This window comes from Xenopus laevis, chromosome 9_10L, assembly GCF_017654675.1.
Source record: "Xenopus laevis strain J_2021 chromosome 9_10L, Xenopus_laevis_v10.1, whole genome shotgun sequence".
NCBI classification, from domain to species: Eukaryota; Metazoa; Chordata; class Amphibia; order Anura; family Pipidae; genus Xenopus; species Xenopus laevis.
The window spans coordinates 110,274,998-110,295,990 of record NC_054387.1 but is presented as its reverse complement, the minus strand read 5'-3'; the positions used below and the strand labels follow the sequence as shown (position 1 = coordinate 110,295,990).

Genomic DNA, 20,993 nt, shown 5'->3' with positions numbered 1-20,993 from the left:
ACACACACAGAATATTCCTAGAGGAGTTGGTATGGGTTGTATTACTTAATCAGCACTTGACTATCCAAATCCAGTATTATTCAAAAACAATTTAAATGTACTATCTTTTTCTAAATGCTAATTTTTTTTTATCAGATTTCCAAGTAGCCCCTGCTGTTTTTCTCTGCTTCCATTTGCTAATTTCTCCACACCAGTAAATGGCAAAACATCTCCATCTCGTTTAATGCTCCAACACAAACTAAGTGGGTTATTTATCAAAGGTCAAATTTTAGAGCAGTGAGCTATTTTAGAAGAACTCACAACTCAAGTGGTTTGTAATTTAAGAAAAAAACTTGAATGGAAAAAACTCGAAGCAGCGAGTTCGGGGTCTATAACCCGAAAACTCAAGTTAATCGAGTTTTACCCTTGAACCAAGGCTAATGGTTCAAGGGAGCTCTGCCATTGATTTTTACATGACCTCGACAGGTTTTAGATGGTGTATTTGAACTATTTTCAGGGTCAGTGGGTATAATAAATCTTGAAAAAAATTTTTTTACACCAAAACATCGATTTTTGACTCAAAAAATACCCTCCAAAATTTTTTCATGGAAAACACAACTCATCATCAAATAACCCCCTAAAAGTTGCTCTTCCTGCTTTGTATGGCTGATCCTGCAATGACCTCTCTATACAAGTTAACAGCTCCTGCAGTGCAGAGTTAAGCCTTGCCTAAATATTAAGCCCTCCCCATTTATTTGGCTGCATATTTTTCCATAGGATTCACTCCCTTAAATTACAGATACAACTACAACCCCTAAAGCACACAGGGAGGGAAATAAGGGCACGCTACACCCAAACTAATCTTATCACAAAAGGTAATGCTGTTCCAAATATCCTGGAGGATTATACCACCAACTCTTTAACCAAAGGCAGGATATTAAATGAGTGCCTCACCTTTAAAGGAAAACTATACCCCCAAAATGAATACTTAAGCAACAGATAGTTTATATCAAATTGAATGACATATTAAAGAATCTTACCAAAATGGAATATATATTTACATAAATATTGCCCTTTTACATCTCTTGCCTTGAACCACCATTTCGTGACTCTATCTGTGCTGCCTCAGAGATCACCTGACCAGAAATACTACAACACTAACTGTAACAGGAAGAAGTGAGGAAGCAAAAGGCACAACTCTGTCTGTTAATTGGCTCATGTGACCTTACATGTGGTTTGTATGTGTGCACAGTGAATCGTACGATCTCAGGGGGCGGCCCTTATTTTTTAAAATGGCAATTTTCTATTTATGATTACCCAATGGCACATACTACTAAAAAAGTATATTATTATGATAATGGTTCATTTACATGAAGCAGGGTTTTACACATGAGCTGTTTTACTCAGTATCTTTTAATAGAGACCTACATTGTTTGGGGGGTATAGTTTTCCTTTAAGTTAACCAAGTTAGTCAATTCTAAGCAACATTTTAATAGGCCTACATAATTTATTTGCTATAGTTTCTGAATGATTTTCCTTCTTCTGACTCTTTCCAGATTCCAAATGGGGAGGGGTCTCTGGTCCCATCTTAAAACAAATGCTCTGTAAGGTTACACATTTATTGTTATTGTTACTTTGTATTACTCCTTGTTTGATTCAGGCATCTCCTATTCATATTCCAGTCTCTAATCCAAATCAGTACATGGTTGCTAGGGTAATTTGGACCCTAGCAACCGGATTGCTGAAACTACAAGCTAAAGAGCTGCTGCATAAAAAGCTAAATAACTCAAAATCCACAAATAAAAGAAAATAAAAAACAATTGCAAATTGTCTCAGTATCACTCTACTAAATGTTCACTCAAATGTGAACAACCCCTTTAAAATAGTTCTCCTACTTCCTCGTTGCCTTTGTTTCCAGAAGCTATAAATTGCATGAAGCCCTACCTTCAGAGGCATTTAATATTAAAACCTCTGTTTCAAATGACTTCACTTTATAACCGCAGATTTGAATACAAAACAAAAGTAAAAAGGGAAGAAAGCCTGTAGTTGAACAAATAAAACTGTACATTCTCTATTTACCAGAATTACATATAGCCGTATAAACATTTACACAGTATTTTACACACTGAATTTTACCCACGCCTGATAACGTTCAAAAGGAGAAAAATAAATCAAGTGATCTGGATTCTAATAGTATATGCAAATAGAACAAACAGGAACAAAGGGAGTATTTTGCAGAAAAGTAAATCAAAAAGTACTAAAAAGTACAAAAATGTTTATTAGGACATAATGGAAAAAGGCCTTACGTGTTTCGTGCCTATTAGGGCACTTACTAATGGACTGGGGTGAACTGTGAGTATATACTCGTCTCCATATTTCATTGTCTTAAACTATTTATATTCAACCTATAGTGGTAGTGCTCATACTGGCTTTAGGCAACCTTTGTTATAGTATTTTGCTAACCTTTAACCACGTAACGGCTTAGGGTGTTAACATTAGGCAATGTATTACTAGAATGAGGGTCATGGTTCTATTGCCATCTTAAAGGCTATGGAACATAAATTGTCTGGCTGATTTACAGTGATAATCAAAACACCCTTATGTCATTGTTTCCCATAGACAAATATCCCCCCTAAAGTACATTTGAAATTGAACAGCAGGTTACAATCCAAACACTCGTCTAGGTTAAGAGGTCCAGGTCCTGTCTGCTATGGCTGTTAGGTCAGTGAAATTAGATTTGGGCAGGCCTGGCATTAATTCTGAGTGTCACAATTATTATGATCACATATTTAAAAAGTTCCACCAAGTTCAGCAGCACTAGAATACATTAAACATACATGTTGAGTACATATAGTAACCAATACAGGAGCTAGAGGGACCTTCACCTCAGAGCTTATAATCTAAAAACAGAAAGGGATATGAGTTAGTGATTTGCGGGTTGATTCGAAACCCTCAGTGATCTGCAGGTTGACCACCGGGTTGGGAGGGTTCGGGTTGAATTTTGGCCAACCAGGTCAAAGCAGGACAGACTGGGGAAGTCCACTCCTCTCAAAAGTAGCGTAAAAGATGGGCATGTGCAGGTTGGGTACAGGTCCTACAATGTCAATATTTTACGGGTATGGGTCGGGTGCAGGTTAAGGTTTTGTGGGTTAGGGTCAGTGCAGGTTGACTTTTTCTTGACCAACACATCACTAGTATGAGTGTAGGGATGGGCAAGATTAGGAGTCAGCAACATTAGAGATGTGGAGTTGAGCATTGTACTTTGTTGAAAGTGGAATTGGCATACAGTATACTGAAGGAATGCTAGGCTAGCTGAGGATAAACCAAACTCAATATATAAGTTACCTCTCAGCATAGTTTTTTTTTTTAAACACAACTGCTAATACACTGCCCACCAGCAACCGATTCCCTAAAATGAATAGTATCATAGAGCCCTGTAATAGTTCAGTACTGGTATGGGAAGCATTATCAGGAAACCCATTATCCAGAAGCTCCCAATTATGGAAAGGCATACTCTATTTTATCCAGATAATTTTTACAAACAATTTTTAAAAATGATTTCCTTATTCTCTGTAATAATAAAATGGTGCCTTGTATATTATCCCAACTACGATATAAATAATCCTTATTGGAAGCAAAACCAGTTTATTAGGATTCAGTAATATTTATATGATTTTTTAAGCAGACGTAAGGTATGAAGATCCAAATTACAGCAAGATCTGTTACCAGAAAACCCCAGGTCCCGAGCATTCTGGATAATAGGTCCCATACCTGTACATGCTTCTAGTCTACAATGTTCCTTTGGTTAAGAACAGCTATAGCAATAGAATGCTTTCCTGAATCCCCCTTCTCTGTTCGATTTTAACACTATTAATGTAATAGTACCATTATAACCCAAATCTTTCCAGCAAGCAGTCTCAGAACACATTGTCTGGTTGATGCCTTTCTTTTTGCTCTAAAATGACCACAAACAGTTAAGGGGTTAGGTGCTGTTACAGCCTAAGAAGGACCACTCAGACTAACAGACACAATAGATGTAATTCACTGCTCATTTTTTACATTTTCTTTTTTTTTTTTTAACAAACGCCACCATTATTTTCACTAAAGCTGGCTAAAACCAACAAGCTCATACGCAATAGTCTCCAAATGTTTGCTCTTTTCTGTTTGCTTTTGAACCACTCCCGTAATCTGAACACAGCCATGGGAAAACCCTGCTCATGTTAAACGGGCCTGCATATTTCTATTCAGATTTCCTTGTGTAACAGTACAAAAAGGGTTTCTTTCTTTTAAAACCAAACATAATAATGCATATTAACCCATTCTAGGATGAAAATGAAATTTTGTATATTAAAAAGGAGACGTAAGCATTCTTAGAGAAGAATGCAGGTATGTCTGAACCCAACCCACAAAACCCTCACCCTTTGTAGCTAGGGGACTGAACCAACTGTTCTTACTTCAGAATTCCAAACTGCACTTATTTAAGAACTTATAGGTCCATCCGCTCAAATGCTCTGGGAGTCTGCATCAAGCAAACAAGGGGCTAGGGCAGGCAAGACTAAAGATGGAGCAGAGAGCAATCTCTTCGGCCATCCCATTGGGAGAGGGAATATTCTATGGGTTAGGCCTAAGTCACCTGGAAGCCTTGCTAGCTTTGTCACCAAAGCATCTAGTTGCTCTACTCTAGAGATAAACAGTATTCACCAAAACATATGTGTTCATCACAATGTCAGCTCCTGTGATTGATGACTATTGAAGAACAACAAAAGGTGAAATTGCTGGGGTGTGGCAATTTAAAAACGTACCTGCTGCCCTGTGCTTAGGCCTGAAGTGCTTGGCGAGAGAGTGCCGCACAGCCATATTGTTTAATTTATTTTTATCTTCAATGGAGTCCTTACACGGATATGGCAGGGTGCATGCAAGCTACACCAAGACTTTATAGAATTGCTATACTGCCCATGCACCCAGCTTAGCCTGTGCACAGACAGTTGTATGGTGGTATGTGTATGTAATGAGATGGACTGCTAAATCAGAGTCTACTAATTGCCTATTGAATTGCCTATTAAAACACACACAGACACTATGCATTACAAAAAGGCCATGTAACTTACCTAGCTCTTTTGATACATGAGATGCAGAGGCCAATTCACCCATCCTGGCTACGCCATCATAATACGCTCTTCCTGCTTGCACCATTGCTGGAAGAGATGGACATTCATTAAAAAACTGTAAAAGTGGTTCTACAGAAGATCACAAATAATAATGGTAAATATGTAGCATTTCAGGGGGTTGCATTAGGGAGGAACAGACTTGTTTTGAGGGTTTTACCAGTCTATCCATTTAGAAGAAAAAAATGGAAGCCAGGCCCTACTCACTAACAGTGAGAATACTTTCCCTTTAGGATTTCTCAAGATAGCAATGCAGGATTTACAGTATTACGTTTAAGAAAGTCCATGCGAGCAGAACTCTATTTTTAAGCTATTTAAACTGAGCAGGTACTTGATACAGGACATCGAATTTCACGCTTCCCCTTCTCGCTGGGAAAAGCAGGGTGCCATAAATAATGAAGGACATGTCTCTTTCTAAAGCCTATCCATGTACTCCTCTGGTTCAGTATATTAAATGCTTGGCTAATCTGCTGTACAGGAACAAATGTCATTATATCAGAATACTGGGCAATAACAGTCCACTGAATACATGGAACAAGGGTGACAAAATACACAAAACAACCACCGTAAACTCAAAGTCTTTGATTAATTTGCAATTATCTTAATAACACTTTTTAAAGCATCTTAACTCACAGTATAATTTGTAAATTATCGGTTGAAAAAAATTCTGTTGCTAAAAGTTTTTAGGGAGATATGTATGTATCTGTCCATATGCTGACATTTATTTTGAGATCATACAGGTACCCTGATGCACTAGAATAGGAAAAGCAGTGTTAGGGTGCTGACCAATTTGCTAAGAATTCTGGCCCTCAGGTTAGTTAAGAGGGAGACTGGAAAGGGGATAAAGAGTCAGGAGGGAGAATGGAGGGATGTTTAAATCTGAGACAAGACACATACTGGGTGGGGAGAGCAGATGGAGTCTTATATTAACATCAGTAAAGACTGACTGATAAGATATGAGACTATAGGACTGATTATAAAATGGTTATAACAACATTTTTTTAAATTGTATTTTTATAGTTGACAGCAGTGCAAAGCAAGGTAAAAAAAAATTGAAACCACATTATTTCATACAGAACTATCATTAAAATACAGGGACTGATGTATGTTTCATAGGGAATTAAAACTGAAGCATCTGGAAGGTTTGGGGACTTACCTAGACATAATGGGCACTGGGCAATTGTCCACAATCTGTTACAAGAATTCTGAAATGTGTACTAGCTGATGATACGTCTATTACTGAAATGGATATTGTAGCTTAGGTTAGTGTCACAATCAATGTTTTGCCACTGACATATCTCAGGAATGACGCACACATTTTGGTTATTTGAACCAGTTACATTCCAAGAGACAACTTCCAGACTGGAAAGGGATATTGAATAATTTCCAGAGTTTTGTGTATACAACATTGTCTTTGTCTCAGGACTGAGCATTTAATTGGCCTGGGAGCTCGGTTAAAATTAAATTTAGCAAGGCCTACACAGTAGGTTGTAGAATGTGTAATGCACGGAGAGGCAAGGGTTTCAATTCTCCAATAAAAAGCATGCTTAATTAACTAGATTAGGACTTTACTGACTAATGGTTGCCCAAAGACATGGGGACAGCTAAAGAATTGTGGCAGAAGTTATTTACATAAATGCTCAGTAGAAGTGGGGTTAACCTACATGTCATTGGTGAGACATGCAAATGGAAATTTACAGACACACTATATGACAATCCATTTGAAAGATATGCAAAGCAAAGGCTGGTTATGACAGGATTAACCCTTTTCCAGTTCTCTGGAGGAGATGGAAAAGTAAATTACGCATAACCTTTACGAGAGACTTGAGTTTATTGGCCCTTTTGTATGTGAGTGTAAATAGATGGCTAAAAATATATTTATTTGCGGTCATAGAGCTAAAGATTCAGGAATTTACAGGAGAGTGAAAACATTTTATACCAGATTTTTACACAACTGGCCTTGAGGCTAGGCACCCTAAAGTACTTTTCGGTGGCACCTACAGGGGTCTCAGCCCCCATGTTTGGGAATCACTGCTTTAAAGTGGTAATTAAATAAATACAAAGCAAAGAAATTGAATGGAATGCAAATAACGAATACAGGTACATCTATTTTGACTGACACAACTGTGTAGGCAAATCATGGCTTTTATGGTGTACAAAAAAAAAAAAGGAGTTAAAATATCTTTTACATCACCACTTTAACACACGGTGGAATATCATGTAAATCACTTTTATCTATTAAGTGGTGTACTTATTTTTGGTAAATGTAAATTACCAAATTATAAATTGGGAAAAACCAAACTGCACAAAAGTGGGGTTCACCTTCAAGTTAACTTTTATAATGTTTTAGAATGGCCAATTCTAAACAACTTTACAATTATTCTTCAGTTTATTTTTTATAGTTTTTACTTATTTGCCTCTCTCTTCTGAATCTTTCCAGCTTTCAAATGGGAGTCACTGACCCCATCTAAGAAAACAAATGCTCTGTAAAGCTACAAATATATTGTTATTGCTACTTTTTATTACTTATCTTTCTATTCAGGCCTCTCCTATTCATAATTCAGTCTCTTATTCAAATCAATGCATGATTGCTAGGTGAACAAACCCATTTTAAAATTGGCACTTTTTACACAGGATTTTATATTTTTATTTTATATTTATTTATATTTTATATTTTTACAGATTTTCATGAATGATGCACAAAAAACTGTCACTTCATTTTGTCTAATTGACCTCAATAGACTACACCAGATCAGTTAAAATAATGGTTTAATTTTTGGCGTTAATCTGGTGTTAAATAAATGACACACCTTTACTAATTCACGGATTATCTCCTTGTAATGGATGATGTATGTGACACTGAAGGTTAGCATTTAACCATGTGCAATCTGCAACACATATAAATACATATTTTACACTGCTTTTATCTGTAGAAAAATATTTAACAGCTTCATAAATATGCCCCTTAATCTACAACAAACACTCTTCCTACCTATCAGATAACACATTGGAAGGCAAAATATTTACTTCCACTCCACTAGGTTCTCTCCTTAGCAATGTAAATGGGGCCAGATCCAAGTAAACCTGGATGCAATCCCAACTAGGATTCTTTTCCATGGTGAGTAACGTGCTACATCTGTGAACATATACAGGAATATTTTCAAGGACAAAAAAAAAAGGTCTTACATTTACGGGTAAAGGCACACCTGGCGATTCAAGGAGATTTAGTAGCCTGGCGACTAATCACCTCTTCTTTGGGGCAACTAATCTCCCTGAACGCCTTCCCTCTGTCTTGCGCCGGCTATAATGAAAAGTCGCCTGCGGCATGGCACACTCGTCGCTTCGTATTCAGAAGTCGCCCAAAGTTTCTACGGAGCAGGGACTTCCATCGTCTTGTCTCCTTGACACTAAGTCTTTATTGTCAATATACCGGTACTTTGTATTTATTATTGTTCTTTGTACTTATTTGTATTTATTGCAACAACCCCCTGTTTGTTCTATTCATTGATTGTTCTGTTATACGGTGCTGTGTACTGTGCTACATAAATAAAAATACAAATAAATGGAGCACCAAACGGTTTGTGCAAAGTTGCCCATTGCAGTGTTCTTGTAACACACATTTCTTACAGCAATTGTTATAAATATAATCAAGAAAACATTCCCTTAATGAATCTTACCGGTCACTGCTTTTTCATAGTTCCTTCCAAGATTCACCAGGTTTCTTAACCCAGGGTTGAACTGATCCATAACATTCTAGAATGAACAAAGAGGAAAAATCAGTGTTGCATTTATTTCATGTAATGCTACCATAAGCAAGACAGGCAGCATTATCCCTTAATCCATATTTTAATAAAATATAACTTAAAACATGAATCTGTGTAACATGAATCTCGGGTGCTGTGGTGATCTAACAATCTGTATCGTTTGCAGCTGAATACACAATATCATCATGGCCCGAAATGAGATGACACTGGCTATACTGAAGAAAAGACAAGATAAATCTCAGCACATATTCTAGGTATCTAAATGAAGACGCAAACAATCTACAATACTGTTTATCAGTAACAGCACATAGGCCAGCAAAACATGGTGTTATACAGATATCCCTATTAAAAGTGAACAGCATCATTTTGAACATTGTGTTTTTCAGGAAAAAAATATAAAAATCAGTGTACAGGGTACACAGGTTTCAGTAACTAGAGAAACCTTTTACTGCAGTGACATAACAGCGAACATCTCGAACTCTAGACACTGTAATTAAGGTTAAATGTACAGTATAATCTCCTCCTCCTCCTGTGTCTGCACTGTGAAGAACTATTGGTGGCTTGGGTGAAGCAACAATGAGCTGATTTCGGTTTTGGGCCACAAGTATGTACCCAGGCAGACGCTATGCCTATTTATTAATTAAATGGTTGGCTGAAGAAGTGCTTATGGGGATTGATCACAGTTCCCCTTGGAAGTCTGTTGCAGTGGATGGGGGGGGCTAAGCCTTAAACTATTAGGGTAAGGTAACACTGGTCTTTTTGGGGAGATTTGGTTACCTGGCGACTAATCACCTCATCTTTGCGGCGACCAATCTCCCCAAACGCCTTTCGTCACTCTGCGCCTGCTAAAATGAAAAACCGCCAGCGCGAATCACACGCGGTGGTTCGTTTTCCGAAGTTGCCCGCATGTGAATAGCGACTGCGTTTATTTTTGTCATTTTAGCCGGCGCAGAGTGAGGAAAGGCGTTTGGAGAGATTGGTCGCCGCAAAGACCAGGCGATTAGTCGCCAGGTGACCAAATCTCCCCAAAACGCCCAGTGTGGCTTTACCCTTATGGTGAGAGTTGGGGTCAATGTGTCCTTGCTGCTTTGGATGCCAATGGAACTACAGTGGTGTGAATATTACTACAATCTGTAACCTTATTAGCTTTGGGTGGAGGGGGCAAATGTTGAAGCACAACTGGGGTCTGGAATTTGAGAATTATGACGAACCTTTGGCCTTTAATCATGTTTTAAGACTTTATTCATTGGCCACATTTCTTGCTGGAGTTTCAGCTGGGGTGGAAAGCATTCTTACATAATGATACTCTCCTCCATTAGCTGCCTGCCTCCGGTGATGACGCAGACTGACAGAAAGGGAGCCCGAAGAGATTATTAGACTTCAAAGAACTGATAAAACGTGCCACACTAGCATTTGCATGTAAATATGAACAGTAAAGGAAGTTTCTTCGACCTTCGTTGAGTAATTTTTGCTTGAAAATGTTCCACCAGGTAACCGGATATACTTTCCATATGCACTGAGCTCTGCCTATTACTGGACTAAACTGTTATATAAACAGTTGGTGAGCTGATAAAGAAGTACAGCTTTGTGTTCAGTATATATCTTCTTAGAAACTCTGTGTAAGTCTATGTAAGTGCGTAAGAAGCCTCTGATACGTGCAATCTTGCAGTTAAGCATTCTTTATGTAGATAACCATGGTGCTTTAGGTGCTTTAAATGCCTACTGCCTTGCCAAGGACAAACATTCTTCATTGGCTTATGACCCATCTTTTCTAGAGTTCAATGTCCAACTCAAATGCATTTAACAACCAACACTTAGAAAAAGATAGCAGGTAGCATTTCCCTATGTGAGTTCTCTGCATGAGTACTGTAAACAGGTCCATAAGTGACCCAGGGTTAGAAAGTAGACCATTTTCAAGAATAGTTACGACCAATTTTCTAGCACTAATCTAGAATGGCAGAAAGTCACACATTCTCTTTCAGGGTGGTCAGTATTCATGCTAGGACTGTCCTTGCACATAAACACATAAAAACAAGATAAAAATTCTCTAGCAAAAGACGGAACATGAGACATGCAAAAGTGAAGCAATAAAGATTATTTACCAAACTACCCAACACATTCTTATGATTCTTGGCATTTTTATGACACCATGATCCTTAACAGTGTGATATCTCTGCTGTGTAAATCACTTTGGACCCAGAGGCCTAAAAACTGCATCTGTTTTGGAAGACCAAGCCTAGTAGTTGATCACAGGATGTCTGGTTTCCCTTTATAAATGTAATAAATGGGTAATTACAATGTACAGGTTAAGTCTGCCTCTACTGGAGCAATCTGAAAGATCAGCCAGGGGCTGCCTCTTTCCATACCTAGACTGTGGAGGTCAAATTTTGAACTCTGCAGCTGTTTACCAAGCATGTACTCTCTAGCTAGTGAGAAATGGACAACAATGTATATTGTCTTATGAGGGGCAGTCTCTAAGTAGGCAAAGGACTAACATCCAGACAGCTAGTATAAAATAGAAGATGACATAGATTGTCTGAGGTGATGTAGGCAAAGGAGGAACCTCCAGATAAGAACAAGGATATCAACACCAAGCAAGCAAAAAACAGAGCACCATCAGTCGTACAGTATGTCAATCTACATACTGTACATGTCTGTTAAGGTAGCCATACATAAGACTATAAAACTGCTGACATTGTTGGGCCTCCCTGACCAATATCTAGCCGACAACTGGGCAGATGTTTAAAAATCCTGTCGGTGTGAGAACACATTGGTTTGTTGATGCAGCCCCGCACAGATGGCCTGCTAGTTCTGCACTGTAATCTGACAGTTTGGCCCTTGATCCAAACGACTGGATCAGCCCAATATCACGTACCTCAAGGCGAGCATATTAGTAGAAGATCTGCATGTGGATCTTTACACTTGTGGCCAGCTTTATCTAAACCACTGGTTCATGATCAGCAATGCAGGTTATATTCTAAAGCTTCAAGCCAGAGTTCCTGGGAAGAATGTCTCAACCTTATAAAGGAGAAAGATTTAGCACAGACTTGTGAGCATCTCTATGTCTTGTAAAGCAGAAGTCTATGAATGCTCCCTTTCATGCACGAAATCTTGTATTCCAGTTTTGTGTCCTCTCAAAAGCGTTCATTCTCAGGGGTCAGGCAGCATAAAAATTACAGCACGGGCTGAACAGTTTCACTGTTAATAAAACAAAACACCACTATCCTTCGTTTCACTGTATATTTTTCTAGCGGCCATATTTGGGTCACTAACACAAAATGCCTGTATTCCTCAATCTGGTTATTTATACAAGCGTCAGCCAATTTGTGGTTATGGACAGAGTTCTGACAGAATGCTAGGAGTTTATGTTTTGGAAAGAATTAAAGGAGAGCACAGAGTATTCCAGCGAAGCATCATTATTCCAGCCTAAAGAGTCTAAAAAAAATGGGATTTCTTTTGGGAGGTCAAATGGGAACAGATTCTTAGATGGCAGTATTTCTTTTATATGCAATCTTACACATTCTTTTGAAGGGGAAATATACCTTGAATGATGACCATATTAAAATGTCCTTCAAGGACTGTGATTGGGCGAATCTCAGCTCAGCCTCAGACATCGTAGGTTTTAGTCTAGGCTATGAGAGTCTGGAGTGTTCATATGTACACAATATGAAAACTGCTTATCACAAGTGTTAAGGCCACCATACAAAGGCTGATAAAAGCTGCAGACAGACAGAGTCGGCAGCTTATTGGCCCTTGTGTGGGGCCATCCAACCGGCTTCCCCGATCGACATCTGGCCGAAAGTCCGGCAGATCTCGGCCGGGCATGTTAAAAAATAATGCATCCGATATGGGTGGTCGGATCGCAGGACCGCATAAATGCACAGATGCGGTCCCGTGATCCAACCGCCCATATCAGATGCATTATGATCCGAACGTTGGGCCCTACCGATCGGATATGCCAGATTTCGCCAACCTCAATGTGGGCATATCAGGGAGAGATCCGCTCGTTTGGCGAGATCGCCAAACAAGCGGATCTCTACGTCTATGGCCACCTTTACCCACATCTTTCTGTGCTTTGCTTTCATTAATTCAGTTACAAGTTGCCATATTTAGGGTACAATTTGGGGAGAACTACTGTTTTTTAACCTATGTACACCTAAAAGCCCAGATTAAAGGTAAAGCCTTACTCAGAGGCAGGAATCACTGGGGCCCGTGTATGACTATCTTTAGTGTCTTACTACTGTGCCCTTCAACATAAATAAGTAATGTTCCGAGGAAAACGCCCATAATTACAGTCTTTTTTCAAATATAATTTATTGTAAAAAGTTGCTGAAATATACACACGCACACAATGTTTTGTGTGAAAGCATTCTTTTAAACTACTTTTCATTTTAGACATAATTGGTCTTTATATACACATATACCAAGAAGCACTCCTTAATGCTTAGAAGTGAAGGAAAGCACTTAATCAGCATATAAAATGCTGAGCAACAGGAATTTTTACTTTAAGAGCCCTCATCATCCAAGCAGTTTCAAGCGAAAGTCAAAACCACACAGACAAGCTAAGGTTGTGAAATATTCTGCCAGATATTCAGGATGAACTGGAAATTACAATAATAAATGGCACTAAAGACACAACCAGTGTGTTATTTTCTTTTCTTAGGTTTAAATCAATGACTTCTCTTAATCTTTTGTCTGTTTTTGTTTCCAGCTCTGATATGCTCAGGTATGGGATTTGTTATCCTGAAACCCGCTATTCAGAAAGCTCCGAATTAATAGAAAGGCTGTCTCACATAGACTCCATTATAAGCAAATAATCCACATTTTTAAAAATGATTTCCTTTTACTCTGTTATAATAAAACAGTACCTTGTACTTGGAAGCAAAACCAGCCTATTGGGTTTATTTAATGTTTACATGATTTTCTAGTAGACTTAAGGTATGGAGATCCAAATTATGGAAAGATCAGTTATCCAAAAAGTGCCAGGTCCCGAGCATTCTGGATAACAGGTCCCATACCTATAGTAGATTAATGTAGCACCATGAGTCTCAAGGAAGCCATGCACTGGTCAATCCTGTATGGTATCTATTGTTCTGTTATTTCATCTCTTGGATTAGGAGGCTGATATTTATACTGCAACGGTATTGTGGGGTTCTGCAAATACAATGTGCAGTGGGACTGGAATGTCTGCAGGTCAAACCACCACACTGTCCTACTGACTTCTGTAGAAAGCTTTCTATTATGGTGGGCAAGGTTGGGTCAAGCTTTGAGGTGCATCAATAAACAAGAGTACTTCCGGCCAAAGGGCTTACAAAAAATACCAGATATAGTGCCCAGCTAGAGGGAGAACACTGCAAAGGCACCAAACCTAGCCCAATCACATCAAACCTAACTATGAGAGACTTTAAAGTTGTAGGCAAAAAAAAATATTTTTGACCTGACAAATCAGCTGTACCTTGAGCCATTAAGCACATGGATAATCCTACTAGTGGAGGACGATTGGCAAGAATGAACAACATCATATGATACTATAGCTTGCAAACATGCCTGGGTGCACAGTGTCCCTTTTATGGCTTTAAGTGAGGGCTTTGAAAGCAATCTTTAACTTATGCTGGTTTTGGGCAGGGCTTAAAGGACTTTCAAAAAGTGGTGGAGAAATTCTAAGAATATCAGATGCACTTACAACTGTACCTCCTACGCTGATAGCAACAATCATCTGTTACTTTAGATAAGACAAATAGTTACTTATAGCACTTAAATGGTATCTTCGGATCACGGAACTCGAAGGACTGCCTCTAATTCTGACACGAGACATCCCCAAAATTAGAAATAACAAATAAAAAAACAAACAAATACAAAAAGTATTGTAGAAGTGTAGTAGAATCTACTGGCCTAGCTGGTAAATTCCCTGCTTGGACCAGTATTAAAATATTACTGGCAGTGTAATTGCTGGGAATTATTAAAGTCCCCTGCTTCTTAATTTCCCCTCCTGCGTCCCTTAATTTAGAGTGCTCCAACACAGAACTAGGACCAGAACTAGGACCTCCTACCTTAAAACCCAGCAGAATCTGGAATTCTGCATTATATGATTACTCTTGCACATTCTGATTTCCATTTTCAACAGATCAATTCTATTGTCTCTGACTTGTGATAGGATTGTGTTACAGGTCCCCTGATATAAATGACATGAGTGTGTGAATGTCTGGAGAAATAAAAAGCTGTTCTGATTACGGAAATAGATAAAAATCAGTTTGCTTTACAATAAACTAAAAAATAACTGAAAATTATTGGAGCTTGCATCTATAAACCACTGTAATTATTATTATGTACCCTCCTGGTGGTTTGTTGAAAACTCTGACATCTGTTTTTGACTTTTTAGTTTTATATCACAGTGCTGCCCCGCCCCCCCCCCCAACCAGCAGTACCACATTTAAAGCTATAGGCCCAATACAAAGATAGGGCTCACGCATGCACATATCTGTCACATCTCTCCTAATGCAGAAAATGGCATTAATAGCACATGCATGAATAGCACATGCACTGAATTTGTTGTATTTGATGCTTGCAGTAGCTTATGGTTACACCAGCCAGAGAGTTAGCTTTGTTAGCATATTGGGGCATAGGGATCAACTTGGGATTGCCGCCTTTTTTTGGAAAAAAATACCGGCCTTCCTATATATTAAGATTTTTTCCCCTATTAATTACATTGGGATCAAGCATAATTTTTATCGGTCAGGCCCGGTAAAATACTGTCCAGTTAGCAACTCTAGGACCAACATATCATAATTAATGTAAGGGTAATGTATATTAATATATTAAGTATATTCTGTTTATTACTTATATGAATTCAGTAAAAAACAAAGCAAAGCAAAAGCACCCCACAAAACAGCACCAATAATCTTCTTATTTAGCAGTTTTACATGGGTGTAGCTAATAGGGAAGCTCATCTGTGATTGCTGGAGGCTCAGACGTTATAGGAGGTTGTTTTGGAGGCCAAATGAGGTACAGTTTCAATACAAGTACGGGACCTATTATCCAGAATGCTTGCGACCTTGGGTTTCCCAGATTACGGATCTTTAAGTACAGTGGTGTGAAAAACTATTTGCCCCCTTCCTGATTTCTTATTCTTTTGCATGTTTGTCACACTTAAATGTTTCTGCTCATCAAAAACCGTTAACTATTAGTCAAAGATAACATAATTGAACACAAAATGCAGTTTTTAAATGAAGGTTTACGTTATTAAGGGAGAAAAAAAACTCCAAATCTACATGGGCCTGTGTGAAAAAGTGATTGCCCCCCTTGTTAAAAAATAACTTAACTGTGGTTTATCACACCTGAGTTCAATTTCAAAGGTTATAAAGCCATTTCTAAAGCTTTGGGACTCCAGCGAACCACAGTGAGAGCCATTATCCACAAATGGCAAAAACATGGAACAGTGGTGAACCTTCCCAGGAGTGGCCGGCCGACCAAAATTACCCCAAGAGCGCAGAGACAACTCATCCGAGAGGCCACAAAAGACCCCAGGACAACATCTAAAGAACTGCAGGCCTCACTTGCCTCAATTAAGGTCAGTGTTCACGACTCCACCATAAGAAAGAGACTGGGCAAAAACGGCCTGCATGGCAGATTTCCAAGGCGAAAACCACTTTTAAGCAAAAAGAACATTAAGGCTCGTCTCAATTTTGCTAAAAAACATCTCAATGATTGCCAAGACTTTTGGGAAAATACCTTGTGGACCGACGAGACAAAAGTTGAACTTTTTGGAAGGTGCGCGTCCCGTTACATCTGGCGTAAAAGTAACACAGCATTTCAGAAAAAGAACATCATACCAACAGTAAAATATGGTGGTGGTAGTGTGATGGTCTGGGGTTGTTTTGCTGCTTCAGGACCTGGAAGACTTGCTGTGATAGATGGAACCATGAATTCTACTGTCTACCAAAAAATCCTGAAGGAGAATGTCCGGCCATCTGTTCGTCAACTCAAGCTGAAGCGATCTTGGGTGCTGCAGCAGGACAATGACCCAAAACACACCAGCAAATCCACCTCTGAATGGCTGAAGAAAAACAAAATGAAGACTTTGGAGTGGCCTAGTCAAAGTCCTGACCTGAATCCTATTGAGATGTTGTGGCATGACCTTAAAAAGGCGGTTCATGCTAGAAAACCCTCAAATAAAGCTGAATTACAACAATTCTGCAAAGATGAGTTGGCCAAAATTTCTCCAGAGCGCTGTAAAAGACTCAAGTTATCGCAAACGCTTGATTGCAGTTATTGCTGCTAAGGGTGGCCCAACCAGTTATTAGGTTCAGGGGGCAATTACTTTTTCACACAGGTTTGGATTTCTTTTCTCCCTAAATAATAAAACCCTCATTTAAAAACTGCATTTTGTGTTTACTTGTGTTATCTTTGACTAATAGTTAAATGTGTTTGATGATCAGAAACATTTTGTGTGACAAACATGCAAAAGAATAAGAAATCAGGAAGGGGGCAAATAGTTTTTCACACCACTGTATTTTGGATACCTTAAGTCTACTAGAAAATCATGTAAACATTAAATATATATAGCTTTTGCTTCCTATAAGGATTAATTATATATCTTAGTTTGGGTCAAGTACAAGTTACTGTTTTATTATTACAGAAAAAAAAGGAAATAATTTTTTAAAATTTGAATAAATTGAAGTCTACGGGAGAAGGCCTTTCTGTAATTAAGAATCTGAACATGCTCCACAGACACACACATAATTCCAAATCAAGCACAACATGAATCTGGTGTGCTGTTGGCCGCCAAGACAATGATAATACAATGAAACTGGTACACTTATTAATGCATGTCCTGGACTTTTCCTTAACGCATGTCCACAAGTCACCTTCCAAAGTAGTAGGTGTCCCTGGTAGACACGAAACGCGTCAGGCCTTTGTTCTTAATTATAAAGAATAAAATGTAAGCTTTTTAACCTTTTACAATCTGACTCCAGCTTTACTACTTTGTGGGTCCAGGCTTGTGCCAGCTTTTTTTGATGTTTCCCTATGCTGAAGGTCTGGGGTGTGTGCACCCGGGCCCACCAAGCACAGCGGTAAGCTCACTCAACACATTCTAGTACAGCATATACTGGTTACATATTTGTATAGTTTCCATCAATGATAGCAAGGGAAAAGCAAATATGTAAAACAGAAAACTACCTTCATTAATGGATCCAACACATCACTGGACCAGCATTATATATTCCACAGAAGTGCTCCCAGGATTATCATGGTCACCCAGTACACATCCGTACATGCTAAAGGCCAAATAATGTATAGGGCTTCATCTGGAAAACTTTTTCTTTTTCTCCCTCCAGAACTTACCTGCTTTAAGGTCGTCATACATGGGTCCATAAAAGATGTTGACTTTGCCGTGGCGCCACACCAAGTCAACAGTTTATTCGCCTGCCAAAAAGAGATCTCTTGGGAAGCATGGAAAGGGCCGTCATCAAGAAGGGCCCATCTTGATGACGGCTCGAGTCTAAGAGCCGAAACGTTGAATATATCCATTTTTTTCATCACAAAAGACCTATAACTGCGGATTTCTTTGCTCTATTGATATTGATATATGTTCCAGCAACTAGGCATTTCCATTGTTTTCTGAGTGCACCTATACAGTAGTTTGTGTGTGTATATATTTATAAATAAATATAATGCTCGCATGAAGCATCAACTTCTAAGACAGACATGGTTTGTTTTTCTGTATGTCACGTGAAATATTGCTTTTTTTCAAAAACCTTTCCCATTTTTATTTGCATTCGCTCAACCATATCTTAGACAAACAGCCGTTGTCATCATTTGTTGTGCAACACATCAGCACTGTAGAAATTATGACTTTTCCCATTCTCCCTTGTGCTGTACATTGACTGATGCTGCAGAGAACCAATTGCTGCAACTGACTTCATCCAGTCTGGCTGGAAGCAGCTGATTGCTTCAACAACTGATATTTTGATTTTTCCATCAAATTGAGGACCACATTTGCACACTGATGCTATTCTTGATCCAACGGCCTGCATAGTGACAATCATGATCTGGCCTGATACTACTCATCTCAAAGTATATCAACCTCACCAAAAGAGCAGATCTTACAACATATGGCAAGCTTCAGAGTTTACATGGGCAGATGACAGTGGCAAGCTACAACATGCTTAAGACCAGTGATCCCCAACCAGTAGCTCGTGAGCAACATGTTGCCCACCAACCCCTTGGATGTTGCTCCCAGTGGCCTCAACGCAGGTGCTTATTATTGAATTCCAGGCTAGTTTTGGTTGTATAAAAACCAGCTGTACTGCCAAACAGAGCCTCAATGTAGGTTGACAATCCACATAGGGGCTACTAAATGGCCAATCATAGCACTTATTTGGCACCCCAAGAACATTTTTCATGCTTGTGTTGCTCCCCAACTCCTTTTACATATGATTGTTGCTCACAAGTTCAAAAGGTTGGGGATTCCTGCTTAAGACAAAGAATAGGGATTTGGGCAGTGAAGTGAGGATACATATGAGCTACTGTTCTTCTGGGCACATACACCAATCCTATTAGAAATGTTTGATAAAGATCTCCCTCCTGGGCTTATTTGCACTTTAAAGAGATACTGACACGTTCCTATAAAAATCATAGGAACGTGTCAGTATCAAGTAGTTGCTGCACCCAATATAGTTACCCTCAAAGCTGCCTCAAGCCCCGCAAACCTTTGCGCAGCCGACCCGCTGACACAGCTAACTGATCTTCTGCCTTGCTTCCATGACGCTGGGCTGGGGGCGAAGCGATCCTTCCATAGGCTGAAGTCCTGTTTTCATTCGTTATTAGCCTATGGAAGATCACGTCGCCACCAGCCCAGTGTCACTTAAACAGCACAGAAGATCTTTTAGCAACGCCGGAGGGTCAGGTCAACGAAGGTTCCCGGGGCGGCTTTGAGGGGGGCTTTCAGGAGAACTATTTTGGGTGCAGCAAGTACTTGATACTGACACGTGCCAATGTTTTTTTTTTTATAGGAACGCGTCGGTATCGCTTTAATTTGGCTTGGAAAAGTGCATGTTTTAACAAATGGACACTACCTACTCAGAATTTCTAAGAGCCATGTCTTACTCTGTGCTGAGAATAAAGCCATCAATCAAAGATAGCAGAAAACCTATTGTCAAGGACTGGTAACGATCAGACACACTAATTTGTCACCTAAACTCACAAGCTATGGGATAGCTTGTTACATATATGTAACGCGATTTCTTCTGTTCAGCCGCAGGTGAGCACAGGAGTAGACGCACTCAATTATTGTGAAGGGGCTGTACTCAAACAGACGCATGAAAGCGCCAAACGCAGGTGGGACGCAGCATGTTGCATTTCACCTGCGTTAGGCGCATACATGCACCCAAACACTGATACATCTGTCCTGCCAATGCAATTCACCACTCCAGATAAAGCACTTACACTGATCCTGTTTCCAATGCAAGTGACCAGTTCACTCAACATTTGCTCAAAACTCCAAAATTTTTGTTAATGGGTGCTTTTAAGAAATGTGCTCAGGGTAAAAGATTTTTTGGCACACATCATTTATCAAACTGTGGGAAAACTTATCCTAGCCAACAAGCAGTGGATGAATGGAAGATGGCCTAAATAAAAAGATAAGTAAACAAAAGTAAACATAAAAAGCTCTCAGGGCAACAGCTGGCCCAACCCTTGCCTCTGGGCAACAGACATACCCACATCATGTTAAATTAAAGCATCCTTACATTACATATGTCTGATTGAATGCCCTGGAAAGCCATTAATTTTATCTTGATCCGCATTAAACATTTTTATAAAGTGACAAGATTTCAAGACAATGTCCTACATCACTGGTTAAAGGAGAGCTGGGTGAGCCCGAGTGGGTTACTGGTTCTGTGTAATACAGGTATGGGAAACCCATAATCCAAAAAACTCAGAATTATGGAAAGCCCATCTCCCTTAGACTAAATTTATCAAAATAATCCAAATTTTTAAAAATTCTTTCCCTCTGTAATAATAAAACATTACAGGTATGGGACCTGTTATCCAGATTGCTGGAGACCTGGGATTTTCCAGATAACCG

At 39.1% G+C, this 20,993-nt stretch overlaps 1 protein-coding gene across 1 annotated transcript in view; it reads right to left on the bottom strand.

The window, feature by feature from the left end:
- The window catches only part of baiap2l1.L (BAI1 associated protein 2 like 1 L homeolog), a 71,776-nt gene that overhangs the window by 42,028 nt on the left and 8,755 nt on the right, over window positions 1–20,993 (bottom strand). The window contains 2 exon segments of the mRNA NM_001096405.1: window positions 5,088–5,174; window positions 8,822–8,897. Of these exon segments, the coding sequence (NP_001089874.1) occupies window positions 5,088–5,174; window positions 8,822–8,897 (163 nt within the window).